An 18,791-nucleotide genomic window follows, 5' to 3' on the forward strand; every position below is an offset into this window, starting at 1 on the left:
AGAGGACAGGTGGAACAAACGCTCTGTGCTCTGGCGTTGTGGTGGACGAACTAGTTAGTTTTGAAATAACACAACCGCAATCTTCGAGATTGATACTTTAAATGAACTATGAAATCTAATGCCAACCTGTAGTTGTTGGTCAATGACAGTAGCCACTTCTCCAGCCATGGACTCCAGCTTCCCCTGGATAGGTCCCACTGAGGAGCCGTTCACCTCCTCTCTGGAAGCTGCACCAAGGTGGTACAAGTTAGGGAGGAGCTGCAGACACAAAGAGAAGAGAGGAATGAGAGAAAATGTGGCACATGGGCATTATAACTAATCATAGATGACATAACTCATTCAACGTAACTGATTTACACTGATTTTTACTGATTTACATGCAGCCATCGATGCATATCTTTTTCTTTTTTTGGGGGGGGGGGATTTTCTCCCCAATTGTACTTGGCCAATTCACCGACTCTTCTGAGCCGTCGCAGTCGCTGCTCCACCCCCTCTGCTGATTCGGGGGAGGGCTGCAGACTACCACATGCTTCTGTTGATACATGTGGAGTCACCAGCTGCTTTTTTCACCTGACAGTGAGGAGTTTCACCAGGGGGACGTAGCGCATGGGAGGATCACGCTATTACCCCCAGTTCCCCTTCCCCCCCCGAACAGGTGCCCCGACCGACCAGAGGAGGCGCTAGTGCAGCGACCAGGACACATACTCACATTTGGCTTCCCACCCGCAGACACGGCCAATTGTGTCTGTAGGGACGCCCAACCAAGCCGGAGGTAACACGGGAATTCGAACCACCGATCCCTGTGTTGGTAGGCAACGGAATAGACCGCCACACTACCTGGACACAATGCATATCTTTTTGATTTCAGTAACGCTTGGTAGCAATTTAATGTTAATTTTCAAGGAAACGATGAATGACTGTTTTGAGAGACTGTAATGCACTTTATTAGTCTAAAATAAAGACACGTGTATATAAAGTATGTCCCTCCTCACCGTTTTAGAGTTGCGGGCATCTATAATGAGATTCTCGGCTGACTTGACATCCTCCAAGATGGCGTCTTTCTCAGAGTTCCTCAGAGAGTTCAGATGATCTTGCACCTTCACGCAAATCCTGTCAATCATCTGCACAAGAACGATAACAAGGAATGTTAATAAAGAACGGACCCAAAAAATTCCTATTCCCTTGCATGGATGATAAGTGCACAGGAACAGTAGCAGTCTTATGAGGAGTTACTGGTTAGGTTGAGCACTTTTGATGTACAATTCAAAAGAGAAAATGACAAAGGGAAGACGATGTGTGTTTGTTTGTTTTGTTAGTGTATTTGTGTGTATGCCTGCATGTGTGTGATTTCTGTTATGTGTTTGCACACAAACACACACACCTGTTGTGTTGTGGTGGTGACGATGCCCTGTTGAAGCCGATAGGCTTGTTCCTGAAGGTACTTCCTGGTTTCATGGTTCCTGTATAGATAATTCTCAATCTGTAAGGGAAACAAAAAACACAATTTACCAATGAATAAATGAAATAATAATATAAACAACATTATTACATTGAGAGTGGAGTCACTCATTTTCATCCCATAACCATACTTTCTGTTTTTTATTTAACTTTTTGTACCACACAGGGTAGTTTAGAAGATCCAGTTTTGTTTTAGAAGAGGAAAGTGGGCAGTCCATTCCCCTTTTCAGTATTATCTAGAAACTGGGAAAGCAGACAAGGAGATAAGGTAGCCGAGGTGTAAGAGAGGATTTCAACCCTAGACCAGTTGGGCACATGTTGCTTGAGAGCCAGGAGATTTCCCATAACCACTCAACCATCCCCGGGCACAGGAGACCGCACCCAGCCACTGTTTGGAACATGTTAAAATGGGGATTCATTAGTTGTAAGTGAAGAATAAACAAAGAACCTTTAGCAGAGCATCCTCGGTTTTCTCAGGGCTGGCCTTCAGAGCCTGGGAGGCATCGATGATGGGGATGGGCATGAAACGGATGGTGAAGTTCCTGACGGAGACAGGGAGAGGAAAGAGGCAGGGGAATGAATGTAGAGAGAAATAAATATAAAACACATATAAAGCAAAGCGGGTCTGGGCGATCAATCATTCATTGTTTTACTCACCGTAATTGAAGTTATATATTTAGTGAACCACAGCAATGCTTGCCAATGCATAATTTACAATACATATCCAGATTTTCTATGTTTTTTTTTCATTTTGTATATTCCACCAAGCAGAGTCAAGTTATGGGTTCAAACATGAATATTTAAACTGAGATTGCAATATCCTCCACTTATGTAATGAAAGGGAATTCAAGAGAAAAGGGGAAGAGAATTAAGACAAGATGCAAATCACTTATCGTAATTTAAACTGACTTCAGTGACATTTTTTACCCCGAGCAGAATATAAGAATTAGCCTTTTGTGCTAACAAGCTGTACTAAAAAAAAAAGAATGTAAATGAAATGGACTTATTAATACCTGTGCTTTACGCTAGATTTGAACCTTTTTGAAAGTGAAATGAGATCTCAGTTGTGCTGGACGTCACAGGAACGACATGCTGTAGTAAGCGTTACATTGCATGTAACAAACTTGTTAAAAAAATAATTGTAAAGAAATACCCCTTAACTTTGATGGAGCTGTGTGTTAGACAGAGAGAGAGAGCGAGCGAGACACAGACAGACAGACAGACAGACAGACAGACAGACAGACAGACAGACAGAACATTTGTGCTTAGCAGAAAGACAGATGTTTACAAAGAGGATAGATTATCCAATATGTTATGCTGTGGCTCAAATATATTGTACAGCTCACACTGGACATATGTTTCAATATCCTGTCTATGCTTCTGTCCTCACACACACGCACACACACACAAATAAATAGTGAAGCAGAATGCATTGATTTGACTTTTGAAGGAAGAATCTCCTTTTCTTCACCTTACAAATAATGGTGCCGTTGAAAAAATGTCTTTCCAGCCTTCTTGGATTTACCACCAACAACCTCAAGTGACCACACGTCCTTCTAATCTATCAGCTCAAGGAGGCTGTTTCTACGATGTGACTTGGGGGAACTAGTGGATTTATGCCGTTTACCAGCCTATTTGTTTCATTTCAAGGTTCTTATTCACCTGAATCTCCTAGAAGCAAAATATAAAAAATTGTACCCAAAATGATGGCTAAATTTAAAAATAAAAAAATCTGCCATCACAGAATGCAATCAAATGAGAACAATTCAGGCCTGTGCAGAAAAGGCAATAACATAGTGTTGCAGTGACACAATGTTATGAGCGTGGGGTGCTCACGCTACCTGTGCGACCCAGGAGCAGCTTGTTTGCTTTGTTTGAATCTTTGTCTTTTGCTGAGTGTTTGTCTACTGTTAATGCTCAACGTGCACCTTTTTAATTTTTATCACCTTGGAGCTTATGTGGAAATGTTTTTAATCATGAAGGGAGTCTACTTGTGAAGCACTTTGGGTGTCTAGAAAAGTGCTATATAAATGTAATTATTATTATTATTTTATTAAGTACTTTTCATTAGAGGTCCACCCGTTTATATTGGTCAAAAGTAACTAATTTCTGAAAATCAGATATCTGCCATTACATGTCGGGGTCACCCATAGTCCTGGATTAGCTTTTAGTTTACATAGACACTACAGTATTCAAGCAGGACGTTTTTTTTTGTTTTGTTTTTTTCACCCTTTTTCTCCCCAGTTGTATCTGGCCAATTACCCCACTCTTCCGAGCCATCCCAGTCGCTGCTCCACCCCCTCTGCCAATCCAGGGAGGGCTACAGACTACCACATGCTTCCTTCGATACATGTGGAGTCCGTTTCACCAGGGGGACGTAGTGCGTGGGAGGATCACGCTATTACCCCCAGTTCCCCCTCCCCCCCGAACAGGAGTCCAACCGGCCAAAGGAGGCACTAGTGCAGCGACCAGGACACATATCCACATCCGGCTTCCCACCCTTAGACACGGCCAATTGTGTCTGTAGGGACGCCTGACCAAGCCGGAGGTAACACGGGCATTCGAACCGGCAATTCCCGTGTTGGTAGGCAACGGAATAGACCGCTATGCTACCCGGACGCCCCAAGGGTGATGTTTTTTTTTTTAATTTAATTATGTGAGTTATGAGGAATTGTTTCAGTCCTAGTAGCTTGGTTTTCTTCAACTTAAGTATATTCCCTGTATGAAGTCCCCAATTTAGACAACTGTGTCCTGTCTCTTTAGTTGCCCTCATATAACAAATTGTTGGTAACAAGAAAGCTATGAAAAATGATAGAGTAATTTTATAGCAGGTCATGCTAAGCACTGATCCAAGGGCAAGCAAAGTTATAATAAGCTCTAATATTCATTAAAAACAGGGGCAGGTGCAATGTAACTCTAACAACGAAGCCCACAGAACCATATGTCTTGTAGTTTTCATTTTTTTGCATAGCTAATAAGTGCAAGTAAAAAAAAAAATTGTTAGCAGGCAAATTGCCTTGCAGTTTGTTTTGTTCTAATTTCACACGTAAGCTGTAAGAGTTTATTTGAAAATATATTTAAGCTCAAGTTTGATAGAAAAAGAGAAGTGCAAGGATGAACTTTGTTTTAATTTATTTCGTCATTTTGCACTTCAGCACTTCAAACAATTTTATTACAGATATTTATGAGGTTCAACTCCCTGCCAAACCAGAAAGAGCTGTTTTATGTCGACTAAGAAAATTGTATCAATCCACTGCAATTTATACTTTCATTTTGATCACATGGTCACTTTTACCAGCAGAATTTTAATCATTGATAATGCTATAAAATCGACTGTACATGTCGACCATTGGCTATTTCGGCCATTCATAATTATAATTGCCTTTATTTAAACTTGAAAAATCATTCATTGATAATGGCATCAGCTGAAAAAAGTGGATAACTACAATTAACCACCCTGCTGAAGAATACCTGTATCGTTATTGATATTGCTTAAATTCTTTGCTTCTTTGCACCACACAGTTATCTGCCACCTCTTCATTTTCAGCAACTCTCAACAAAAACGACACCTCTCACCAACATGATTTTGATATGATCACATACTTTAATGATCCCCATAGGGAAATTATGCTCTGCATTTAACCCATCCTAGCTAAGGAACTAGGAGCAGTGGTGCAGCTGCCGTGCAGCACCCGGGGACCAACTCCGGTTCATCTTGCCATGCATCGGTCAGGGACACAGACAGCAGTACGAACCCTAACATGCATGTCTTTTTGACATGCATGTTAAGGTTGTCTGTGTTTCACCGCATATGAAGTTTTCCTACACTCAAAACTGGAGGGGGGCATTTATCAGATGCAAAGCAGTACTGATAGTTATTTCTTTTAGAGAGAACAAAGAAATGTATTCTAGGAAATGTATCGAAGGGATTTAACGCAAACACATGCTCCCAAATGCACAGGTATACTGGCAGTATACACAAGCAGGCACGCACACGCACACACACACACACACACAATGATAATTCCATGGTGTGAATGGGGGGGGTGTACTTTTGAGAGTGTAAGACAAACAGAATGAAAGATGGAGAAGAGAAGGGAATAACAGGACAGGGGATGACATATCCTGGGAACACAGCTACCTCACATATATGTGCTGCACTGCACATCTGATTACACAGACCAATGGAGGCGTGAAGAAACACCCAAAGATAAAAGATGCAGAGAGAATATGCTGTTATTCCCCTTGAACCTCTGCTTTCTCACGTTCCTTCCCTCCATCCATCATTCCTCCCTTTCTTTCTTCCTTCTTTCTCTTGGCAGCAGGTTTTCTTACCCGACTCATTTCAATCCCTGTTTTTGTATCTGAATCTCTGACCATTTGTCTCTTCCATATTTCACCCCCTTGCATCCTGTCCCCACCCCTCTCTATTTCATGGGTTCTGTCAATAGCTACTGTGGGCATTCACCCATTTCCTGATTTGCCATCAAATGAAGGCTCTACACACATGCAAGTACAAACACATACAACACACACAACTACTTACTTCTCCAAAGCAGCTGCTACATCCTGCAGACCCTGAGGACTGGTGTTGTTCTTATCCCAGATCACCGTCCTACACAGACAGAAGACACAATAACACTTAAGGCTTGTAAGAATAATTTACACTGAGAGAAGATTCTCAGCATCCTAGCTGCTCTATTGTGGTAACACAGAGGTACTTTTGCATGGCCCATAACCCTTTGGTGTGTGCATTCATGCATACACACACATACATAGACAGATAAACACAACACACCTGAGCTTGGAGTTGATCTGAAGGGCCTTAGCCAACATCTTGGCTCCCATATCCCCCATGGCATTACCACTGATGTCGAGCCTGGTGAGTGAGGAGTTGCTGCCCAGAGCGTTCAGGATGATGGTCAGGTCAGTCTTTAGCCTGGAGTCAGCTAGAGACAGGGAGGTGAGGGGCTGCGGAGGCAGAGATAGAGGGAGAGTTGAGGGGGAGGGGGTGAAAAGGTGGAGAGAGAGTTCACATTTTGTCAGATTTTGCTAAATCATAGAGCTGACTTTGCAAAATATACAATATATTTCTCAAAATAGGCCAGGCATAAGAAAAACTTGAGTTTGGATGAAAACCCCTCTTTCAAGAACCTCTCCGATTCAAGAACAACACATCATCCTGAGTGCCATACCGATGGAAATGAATCATTTAGCATCACATCAAGTAGATTTCCTTATGATGTGAGGGGGATATTTGGGCTTACAAATCTCTGGCAGCGCCCGTCTGTTCACCAGAGCACCAGCATATTGAGCTGCTGTATAATACATGCCATTTACACAGCTGGAGAGTCCTGATACCTGTGATCTGTCTTCACCTAAGCCAGCCCTTCACTGTCTGCATGCATTTCCAATGAGGGGACACACACACACACACACACACACACACACACACACACACACACACACACACACACACACACACACACACACACACACTCTCTCTCTCTCTCTCACAACAAACACAATGAAACACACAGACCCATTCACACTGTATTTCTCAGTCGCTCTTTCACCCATATCCCTCAATTTGAAGACAAATAAATCATTCTAGACAAAGTAAACAAGGGTACTTTTGATGGCATCTATAAGTGAATCACAATCTCTATGTTTGAAAGTTTAATTTTTCCAAGTGTGATCTTTCAGCTGCCAGACAGCTTAGTGGATATGTCAGCACATGAGCAACCATAATCCTACTTTAACAGGGAATCTTACATAATCACACACACTGGCACACACAGATATACACACACACACACACACACACACACACACACACACACACACACACACACACACACACACACTGCAGTTATATGACACATACAAAATGAGTGTATGTAAACACACATACGTACAAGTGGACCCATAAACATGTCAATGTGCTAACAGAAACAGCCACAAGTACACATAAAATGAATAAGTTATGGAGCAAAGATGTAGTTAAATGCGCTGTGTGTGTGTGTGTGTGTGTGTGTGTGTGTGTGTGTGTGTGTGTGTGTGTGTGTGTGTGTGTGTGTGTTTAAAAGAAGTCTGTGTGTTTGTCTGCCCTTGAAAATAAGCCAGGAATTTGTATCCGACTTAAGATTTTGGGTAAAGATGAAGGTTTTTGTGGAGCATGTTTATCTGTAAATCTTAATGTTGCTAAATATATAGTTACGAGTGTAAGACTGAAAGACCATGATGGAGAAAATGAGAGATAAATGATATCTGATAAGTGACAGTATGCATGAGCTTATGCAGTGTAAACCATGGTGCTATCGAAATCTCCCATCATGCAACTGCCTTGTACCAAGCCTTCCTTAGTACTGCAGCAGCAACTGCAACCTGAGTTTCAACCGGTTGCCAGATTGTCTTTTACACCCTCTGAAAACTAAACAGAGAACGCCTGAATTCTGTTGAATTTCACTCAGTTAAAAGACAACTGTAACTTCTAGTTACATCTGCTACAGAAGGAATTTCCTTGATGACTACACATGAATGTTTAGCATAAAAAAGAAAACTAGATTTTCTATGACTCTCTACATCTGGAAAATTGCACTGACATATTTCTTTCAGCCCCTGCAGTAAGTAGCGCCAGGTCTCACAGTTTCTAATCACTGAGATTATGAAATCATTACTCAGGGTATTCAATCATGTGTTTTACTTGGTAAAGCCGACTGAAAGAAAAATCACAAAGCGTGACATCCAAATGAGAATGACCTTTTACCAGAAGCAAATTAACCCACTTATTGCCCCTCCATGAAATGATGGATAATATTAATATTCAGATGACACTTAATAACCCTGTAGCCAGCAGTGTGGTATCAGTATGCAATATTTAAAATGGTGTGCTATACAAACTACTTTTTTTATCTCTTCAAAACGCTTTCATGTTCTTCTATGTTTTTCTTTTTCCAATTGTTTGTCTAATTTCAAATTGTCATGTTTTGAATTTACGCTGTACACGGTGAAGCTAAAGACAATTTTCCACATACATGGACGATAAAGTTCCTAACTAACCAACCAACTAACTCAATAATTAACTTGCTAACTATAACTCACTAGTTAACTAACTTGCCAACTCACCAACTAACTTGCTAGCTAGGTAACTAATTAACTAAATAACTCGCTAACTCACTGACTAATTTGCAAACTCATTAACTAACCAACTTGCTAGCTAACCAACTAACTAACTAACTCGCTAACTAACTAGCTAACATACAAAACAAAGCTTATGCTCCAATATCTTATATGTTGTTTGGAAAAGTGCTATACCATTAAAAATACAGCACAATTTATTTCTGGTCCTGGGATAAAATAATATGAACTTAAGCAATAACACGCTGCACTGATTGAGCTGCCATCTCAAGCCATTTCCATTAGCAGGAAAGTAAATTTCACTAATGCGGTCTTCTTGGCAAAAACCTACCACTGAATTTAAACAGTGGACTTGTATATATAGTTTACATGATGTTCATTGTTGGCTGACTGTCTCAAACTTTAGTTATTTGTGAAACACGGCCTTTCCTGCCAAAGGAAAGCTGGCACCTTTGATAGACTTTCATATCATGCCAGCTTTCATATCACTCGACGATTTTTTAAAAATATTTTTTTAATCATTGATCCATCCATCCATCCATCCACTATCCTTTTTTTTATTCATTTCTTTCATCTCTAAACCAGCATGGGTGTTATTGGCAGAAAAATGCATTTAAAATATTTTTGAAAAGTGCCACACACACAAAACTAATCTACAAGTAAACCACTGTCTGTTTACCTGTGTATCCGTCTTTGTTTGTGGAAAACAGAGGGGACTCTGCTGTTGTGCATCGTCTCACTACTAAAAAAACCCCACACAGTACTGCATGTCTATCCGTTTATCAGCCGGTGGCCAGGAGCAGATCTAGATTTCCCTACTTGACATATCTGGACTGAAGCCATGCAATCATTATCTACACCCTGAGGCTGTCTCTCACTATGGATTTTTTGTTTGCGTACAGTATGTATACAGTGTGTGTCTGTGTGTATTTTCCGGTAAAGCACAGCCACATTACAGCAGAAGGAAGGAACTGCTGGTATAGAAGATTGTTTTCACTACAGACCTTCATGTATCTTGTATGTTTATGTAGGTTTCTTTCTGGTACACATGTGACCAACTATACACCTGTATCCTTCCACACATAGCATGGGCGCGCGCGCGCGCACACACACACACACACACACACACACACACACACACACACACAATGTGCATGATTGTGCCTGCACATATTCAAAAGTCTCAGACCTCCCAGATATTACCCACAAGCCCCTAGTCTAAACAAGTCCTGACTCTCTGAGCCCTGTACCAACAATAATAAACTGATCCCAACCTACTGGACACAGGCTGTCTGTGTTTCTGTTAGAGAAAACCTTACTTTCCACCCTCTTCTCTCCATCCTTTTCCCTCCTTCCCTTTCTCTAAATCATTCTCTACCTTCCTCACCCCTCGTTCTTTGCTTCCTTCACCTCTTTTCCTTTAAATTCCTAGATCTTCTCATTCACAACATTTTGAAATCAAAATGCAATGCCAGATAACCAGTTCATGGCCTATCTTCACAAACACACACACACACACACACACACACACACACACACACACACACACACACACACACACACACACACACACACACACACATAGCCCATCAGACCCCCCCCAACACACACAAACCAGTTCAGCAGGGTGGTTCAATAAAACCATCAATCTTGCACCATGGGGGAGACAAAGAAGGGCAAGCACAGGGGCAAAAGCTGTTATAGACTGAATGATGAAGAGAATGATAGAATGAGTGAGATCGATAGAGAGAAAGGTGAAAGGAGAGGGAGAGAGAACCAGAAGCAGGGGCATGGCATATCAGAGTACTGTGAGCTACATCCACCTTATTTAGTATAAACTTTAAAGAGAAAAAGAAGGAAACTGGATGTATTTTAGCCAGTAGCTTTGTATTTCTAAAAAAAAAAATCTCTGATCAAGGTGAGAACAGAGAGATATCATAAAATGGATGGATGGATAAGGGAAGCAGAGCAGCAAACCATAGATGATATTTTGGAGGTCAACACATAGGATATACCCATCTTTATTCTATAGTTTGATACAGTAAACAGCACATTTGCGTCTTCATAACCAACTATGGAATTTAGCTATGGATGGAAGTCATTTTACAGCTGATGTTAACATACATCATAATTTGTATCAAGTTCTAAGCAAAAAAACTCCTGCAGAGTCAGAAATGTGTGGCATAATCATGTTGTGCGGCTTGTATTACACATGGTTATGACCTTATACCCCTCATTTACCAATGTTATAGTAAAATACAAGAGGATAATGACAACTTAATGGCCTGCTGGTTTGAGTGTTAACAGGAAGCATATCAAACACACAAATAGGGCTGACAGTGGACAAAGGAGGCAGCTTTGTGATATGGAGCTAGAACAGACTGTTTCCCCCAGTCTAACCAGATTTATGCTTGGGTCCAGCTGCAAGAAATGACATGCAAATATATGTAAAACAAAACAGCACCATCTGTAAGGGACTTAATAAGATGTTAGCTGCAACTACCTTCTGTCAGATTAAAAGTAAGAGATAGGTAAACAATTTCTATTTTGAGTTTTAATAAATATTCTGTTTGTCTTTAAAACTGTCTGCAGATGATGAATTACAAATAGCCAATAAGTGTAGTTCTTATTAACTAGCTGGTTTCTGTAAAAGACCAAGGAGGATGGGAACAACTCACCGAGTCTTCCTCCTGAATCATATGAACTAGGTTGTCCAACACTGGTGCGAGGTTTCTAAAGAAGAAAGATGGGGAAGGAATAAAGAAGTCAGGGAAAAGAGGTCACAAAATTGTGCAGACACGACACCATATGCAATAGCTGTGTGTGCAGTAGTCTCGATAGCCATGTGATTCTTTGGGCGAGATGGAGCAGCGGGATGGGTCTGTTTAAGTATTTCAAGCTACATACAGCTGGCAGCCACTGTTGTTTCCCTCCCTGCACCTGCCTTGCATTTGTACTGGTGGCTAATGGTGTAGTGCAGCAATGTAAAAATACATGACTTCTGTGGTGGCAATGCAAAATGTCAGACAACAGGCTGCTGTCTACTGTTGTTTATATTATTGAAGTTCCTGGATTAGCTATATCAGCTTTTCTTTCTCAGTCTTAGCCTGACCTCTTCAAATCATATCTCATATTCATTCATTCATTCATTCATTCATTCATTCATTGATCTTCAGCCACTTCTCCAGGGTCAGGTCGCGGTGGCAGCAAGCTAAGTATGGCATTCCAGGCGTCCCTCTCCCCAGCAACACCCTCCACCTCCTCCTGGGGGATCCCAAGGCGTTCCCAGGCCAGATTGGACATGTAGTCCCTCCAGCGAGTTTTGGGTCTACCCTAGGGCCTCCTCCCAGTTGGCTATGCCCAGTAAACCGCCAAAGGAAGGCGCCCAAGAGGCATCCTAATCAGATGCCCAAACCACCTCAACTGGCTCCTTTCGATGCAAAGGAGCAGCGGCTCTACTCTGAGCTCCCTCCGGATGTCCAAGCTCCTCACCCTATCTCTAAGGCTGCACCCAGACACCCTATGGAGGAAACTCATTTCAGCCGCTTGTATCTGCGATCTCACCCTTTTGGTCACTACCCAAACCTCATGACCATAGGTGAGGGTTGGAACGAAAATTGACTGGTAAATTGAGAGCTTTGCCTTCCGGCTCAGCTCCCTCTTCACCACAACGGTCCAGTACAACGTCCACATTACTGTTGATGCTGCACCAATCTGCCTGTTAATCTCCTGCTCCATCCTACCCTTATGAACAAGACCCCGAGATACTTGAACTCCTTCACTCGAGGCAACAATTCATCCCCAACCTGGAGGGAACGATCCACCATTTTACAGAAGAGAACCATGGCCTCAGACTTGGAGGTGCTGACTCTCATCCCGGCCATTTCACACTCAGCTGCAAACCTCCCCAGTGCGTGCTGGTGGTTGCGTGCTGATGAAGCCAACAAAACCACATCATCTGCAAAGAGCAGAGACGTAATTCTGAGGTTCCAAAAATGGACAGACTCCTCACCTTGGCTGTGCCTTGAGATCCTGTCCATTAATATCACAAACAGAATCTGAGACAAGGGAAGACCTTTTCAGGGTCCGACACCCACAGAAAACGTGTTTGACTTTGTGCCGAGAATGCGGACACAGCTCTCCCTTTGGTTATACAAAGACCGGATGGCTTGTAGCAACTGCCCCAATACCCCATACTCCCGCAGTACTCCCCACAGAGTGCCCCGGGGTACACGGTCGTAAGCCTTCTCCAAGTCCACAAAACACATATAGACTGGCAGGTCAAACTCCCATGCCCCCCTCAGCACTTCCGCAAGGGTAAAGTGTTGGTCCGTTGTTCCATGGCCAGGGCGTAATCTGCATTGTTCCTCCTGGATCCAAGGTTCGACAATCGGTCAGAGCCTCCTTTCCAGCACCCTGGAGTAGACTTTCCCAGGGAGGCTGGGCAATGTGATGGTCCGATAATTGGAGCACACACTCCGGTCCCCCTTTTTAAATATGGGAACCACCACCCCAGTCTGCCACTCCACAGGTACTGTCCCCGACCTCCACGCAACACTGAAGACGCGTGTCAGCCAAGACAGCCCAATGTCCAGAGCCTTCAGCATCTCAGGGCAAATCTCATCCACACCCGGCGCCTTGCCATCGAGGAGCTTCTTAACTATGTCAGAGACCTCTGCCAGGGATATGGGTGAGGCTTCCCCTGAGTCTTCAGACTCTACCTCCTCCACTGAGGATGTGTTAGTTGGGTTCAAGAGCTCCTCAAAGTGTTCTTTCCACTGCTCGACAACTTCCCCAGTGCGGGTCAACAGTTCCCCTCCCTGGCTGAACACAGCCAGAGTCAAGCCCTGCTTCTCTTTCCTGAATCACCTCACTGAACTCCTCCCACACCCGAGTTTTTGCTTCCGCGATCGCTGAAGCTGCAGCCCTGCTGGCCTCCCTGTCTGCTGCTTCAGGAGACCCCTGGGCCAACCAAGCCCAAAAGGCCTCCTTCTTCAGCCTGACGGCTTCCCTCACTGCTGGTGTCCAACAGCAGGTTCTTAGGTTGCCGCCTCGACCGGCACCGATGACCTTTTGACCACAGCTCCTGCATGCCGCATCTGCAATAGAGGCTTTGAACATGGCCCACTCAGACTCCATGTCCCCAGCCTCCCTCGGGATACATGAGAACTTCTTCCGGAGGTGGAAATTGAAGACTTCATGGACAGGGGCCTTCGCCAGACGTTCCCAGTTCACCCTCACTACACGTTTGAGTTTGCCAGGTATGTCCAGCAGCCTTCCCCACCATCTGATCTAACTCACCACCAGGTGGTGATCAGTTGACAGCTCTGCTCCTCTCTTCACCCGAGTGTCCAAAACATACGGCCGCAAATCTGATGATACCACCACAAAGTCTATCATTGATCTTCGGCCTAAGGTGTTCTGGTACCAAGTATACTTATGAACTACCTTAGGTTCGAACATGGTGTTTGTTATGGCCAATCTATGACTCGCACACAAGTCCAATAACAAGACACTGCTCGGGTTCAGATCGGGGAGGCCATTCCTCCCAATCATGCCCCTCCGGGGTTCTCCATCATTGCCCACGTGAGCGTTGAAGTTCCCCAGCAGAACTATAGAGTCCCGAGGTAGAGCCCTATCCTGGACACCACCCAGAGACTCCAAGAAGGCCGGACACTCCAAACTGTTATTTGGTGCATAAGCACATACAACAGTCAGAGCCTTCCCCCCAGTGACCTGCAGTCGTACAGAGGCGACCCTCTCATTCCCTGGGGAGAACTCGAACACAGCGGCACTCAACCGGGGACTTATGAGTATCCCCACACCTGCCTGGCACCTGTCACCTTGGCCAACTCTGGAAAAGTAATGAGTCCAGCCCCTCTCCAGGAATTTGGTACCAGAGCCCATGCTATGTGTGGAGGTGAGCCCAACTATATCTAGTTGGTACTGCTCCACCTCCCACACCAACTCAGGCTCCTTCCCTGCAAAAGAGGTGACATTCCACATCCCAAGGACCAATCTCCGATGCTGGAAGTCAGCATGCCCCGGTCCCCTCTTTTGCCTGCCGCCCGGCTTACATTGCACCCTACCCAAATGCTCATCCCCGCGTGTGGTGGGTCCACGGGGTGGTGGCTCCATGTTGTTTTTTGGGCTGCGCCCGACCGGGCCCCATGGGCCAAGGCCCAGCCACCAGATGCTCGCCAGCAAGCGCCCTTCCCAGGTCTGGCTCCAGGAGGGGGACCCCAGTTTCCCTTTTCCGGACAAGGTGCTGTAACTCTGCTGGTGTAATTTCATTGGGTTTCTTGGGAATCGCTCTTAGTCTGGCCCCTCCCCTGGGACCAATTTACCTTGGGAGACCCTACCAGGGGCTACTGCCCCTGACAACACAGCTCACAGGATCACCGGGACACACAAACCCCTCCACCACGTTAAGGTGGCGATTCTCGGGAGCTCATATTCATATCATATTGAATTCAATTCAAATCTTCAGTTCCACTAGGGGAAATTTGGCTTGCAGCCAGGGTTCAATATAAATAAATATATACAAGTAATTCAAGTAATCTCTAGATTGATAATAAAGCCCTCTTATCAGACAACACTCCTCAGCTCTGGCTCCGTGCTGCAGTCGAAGCCATACACCCATGTAGCATTTGTTCGCTCAGTAACCACTCCCATCCCAAGCCCTCACTCCTAACTAAGCCCTCTCCTTTCATCCTCATCCTCACCCACAGCCCAAACCCTTTCAAAAATGGCAAAGCCCTGACACCTGTCTCACCCCAGCCTGCCCCTCTTTCCCAAATCAGCTCTCTTCTTCAGTCCTCTCCCTGAGTCTCAGCTCTCACTCCGAGTCAATGTCTCATTCCCAGCTTCCACCCCAGCTCTCCACCACAGCTTCATCTTTCTTCGCCAGACAGGCTCTCTTACTTGGACTTAATGTTGTTGAAGTTTTTGCCCAGTGACAGGTGTCTGATGGAACGGTTCTTTGCCAGCCAAACCAGTAGAGTGGACAGGTCTGAGTCCAGACCTGGAGGCAAAGCATAAAAAAGTTTAAAATGATGGTAAAAGCTTAATTTCCTATCACTTTGGTATTTTAGTAGCGTGGCTTTTTTAGCATGGTTAGAATAGGCATGTATGTATATATTTAGTATAGGCACAAATCACTCTACTGGCAAAATGGACAAACTAACAGAAAACACTAGATGTATGTTTTTTGTTCTGGATTTCAGATTTCACTGTAAATTGATCGAAGTTTTAATACAATTTGCACAAGCCCAAAGTTTGTTAAACGGCAAACTACACTGAGGGATGAAAGGTCAATTCAACATGAGGGACATGGCAGGGTGATACTTGCTCACCGTTATCGGAGATGTCCAGGCTAGAGATGTTGGGGATTTCAGCAATGCAGCCTTCTAAGATCTGAGACCCTCCTGACCGTAGCTACAGAAATAAAAGAGATGACATAAGAAATGGTACTACACAAACAAAAACAGTACATCGGGAAAAAAGAAGATATCAATTAATATATAATATTAATTGTATAGATACTAACTTTTATTACATACTGCTGGTAACGTTAAAAGTATAATTCTGAAGATCTACATGCAAGTTCTATCATTGCTGATCTGTAGAAAGCTGGTCTTTATTGAATGCAATGTGCTATCACGCATCTGTTTCACAGTATAGAGGACGATTTAGAGAAAAAAATTAAAACATTATCAAGAACGAAACTCATGGAACATGGATTTGTTACAGCGACAGCACAGAAGTGACACAAACCAATGTGGCAGATGAGACAGATGCAAAGAGGTAGGCTTAAAAACCCAAATTCAAGTCAATTCAGTTCAGTTCAATTCAATTTATTGTCAGTAAAAACAATGTGCAGGCACATGTTAAAAATGAAATGAGGGCTGTGGCTTCACCAAAACAGACACAGACAAACACAGCAAACACAGTATAAGATATACACACATGAAGACCAAACGCTAAAAATAAGTTAAAAAAGAGCAAGAGTACAAAATATTTAAAAATGTATGTAAACAGGTTCTAAAGCATGCAGCTTTTCATTTATGGAAAATGTCCTTGAGGGGAAAAAAAAATCTAAGGGAAACAAATAAAAAGGGAGACGGAAACAGATGAAGTAAGCAACAGAATGAGGTGTTAATCATCCAGGCAGAGCAGCTCTGTACTTACACAATGGCCAAGCTTACAGAAGCATTAGGGGGAAAGAACAGCATGTCAGAGCCAAGCCAACAATTACACATGACAACAAACACACAGATGTTCAAGGACCAAATATCTAGTCAGACACGTAACGTGCACAACCTGGAAAACGCATGCACATATGCAAACATGCACACACACACACACACACACACACACACACACACATCAAATCTAAATGCAGGGTGCAGTTTGGATGCTACCAAGGAGTTCATTAACGCTCCCAAAGGACCGGAACACATTATTTTGCCCTGCAATTCCGATGTGGGAAAGATTTCTAAAGAGATTCAGAATTGGATATCCTGTGTAATTTGTATTCATGTGCTCGTGTATCTTTAGCACCCCAGATGGATCTGTAGACTTCTCTTTCTGTTTGAGTAGAGGGGTGGAGACAAGTGTGAAAACCTTGTGTGTGATTGTAAATTAGCGAGAGAGAGAAAGCGAGAGCGAGCGAGAGAGAGAGAGAAAGCGATAGAGAGGATATGTAAGTGTTTGAGAAAGGGCATGAGTGTATTTGAGTTTGTGTCACAATGTGCTGTCACAGGAGAAAGGCAAGTAGGATTAAAGGTGGAAATGCGTGTGTGTGTGTGTGTGTGTGTGTGTGTGTGTGTGTGTGTGTGTATGTGTGTGGCTGGCTGGATGAAAGACACACTTAAAAATGAGCTCTCACGGGCCCCTCATCCTGACCCCCCCCCCTTTGCCAAGTATTCCATTATACAGGCTTTTAACGATGCCAGTGGTCTGTTAAATAGTTTGGACAGGGTCCTAAAAAGCCGATTCCTCTCAGTGAGTGTACACTCCAAATCATTAATTCTCTCCATCACTCCCTTTTACCTGAAATACGCAAACCAACAAATACTATCGCTTCTACCACGAATGTACAATGTCCAAATTAAACTACTACAATACAACTAATAACATGAAATCAATTAAGAAGGGCAAGAATTAGAAATTCCACTGCTAAATATTCTCAATTTGCTGTATGTGTAAATATAAATGCAACGAAATTGCAGCTGTGGATACTATAATGTTTTTTTTCTTTTTGGACCCCCCCCTCCCTTTCTTCCCAATTGCATCCGGCCAATTACCCCACTCTTCCGAGCTGTCCCGGTCGCTGCTCCACCCTCTCTGCCGATCCGGGGAGGTTTGGAGATTACCACATGCCTCCTCTGATACATGTGGAGTCGCCAGCCGCTTCTTTTCACCTGACAGTGAGGAGTTTCACCAGGGAGACGTAGCACGTGGGAGGATCACGCTATTCCCCCTGGTTCCCCTCCCCCCTGAACAGGTGGCCTGACTGACCAGAGGAGGCACTAGTGCAGCGACCAGGACACATACCCACATCCAGTTTCCCACCCAGACACAGCCAATTGTGTCTGTAGGGACGCCGGACCAAGCCAGAGGTAACACGGGGGTTCAAACCGGCAATCCCTTTGTTGGTGGGCAATGGAATAGACCGCCATGCTACCTGGCTGCCTTTGATACTATAATTTAACACCCGGAAATAGCGGACAATAATATATTATCACAACCAGATTATTAATGTATTCAATTACATGTCATGTAATATTCCCATACATCCATAAACCAAAGAATGGGATTTACAAATGTAGCGTTGGCCCTCAGACAATAGAAGATCAGCAAACTGACTGCCTTGACCAATCAAGCTGGGGTTAATAAATAGAACGAAGCAGTGCTAGTGGGCCATCTGTATGAGCCGTGCCAAGCACCCGGATAACTCACTGTACAGTAGCCATCAGACTGCCATTTAACCAGCACCCGAGTGGGTAATTAAACAGGCAGTCAGCAAAGTGCAATTAATTTATGAGCACTGAAATTGACTCTGCTGTGCTGTACATTTAATTCGACTGCAACTCTATACACAAATACCAATGAAGAGCTACACACATCTGAGACTTTGGGAAATGGAAATGTGTTGTGAACGAGGCTGGTGTCCTTAATTTATATTCCTA

General features: G+C 43.7%; 1 protein-coding gene across 1 annotated transcript in view; it reads right to left on the reverse strand.

Annotated features, from left to right (window-relative positions):
- LOC130117534 (F-actin-uncapping protein LRRC16A-like) overlaps positions 1-18,791 on the reverse strand; it is a 145,471-nt gene that overhangs the window by 25,185 nt on the left and 101,495 nt on the right. The window contains 10 exon segments of the mRNA XM_056285636.1: positions 127-258; positions 993-1,121; positions 1,382-1,480; positions 1,907-2,000; positions 6,005-6,073; positions 6,257-6,429; positions 11,277-11,331; positions 15,523-15,622; positions 15,954-16,035; positions 16,789-16,800. Coding sequence (XP_056141611.1) covers positions 127-258; positions 993-1,121; positions 1,382-1,480; positions 1,907-2,000; positions 6,005-6,073; positions 6,257-6,429; positions 11,277-11,331; positions 15,523-15,622; positions 15,954-16,035; positions 16,789-16,800 — 945 coding nt within the window.

The sequence above is a fragment of the Lampris incognitus genome, chromosome 9 (genome assembly GCF_029633865.1).
Source record: "Lampris incognitus isolate fLamInc1 chromosome 9, fLamInc1.hap2, whole genome shotgun sequence".
Lineage (NCBI taxonomy): Eukaryota > Metazoa > Chordata > Actinopteri > Lampriformes > Lampridae > Lampris > Lampris incognitus.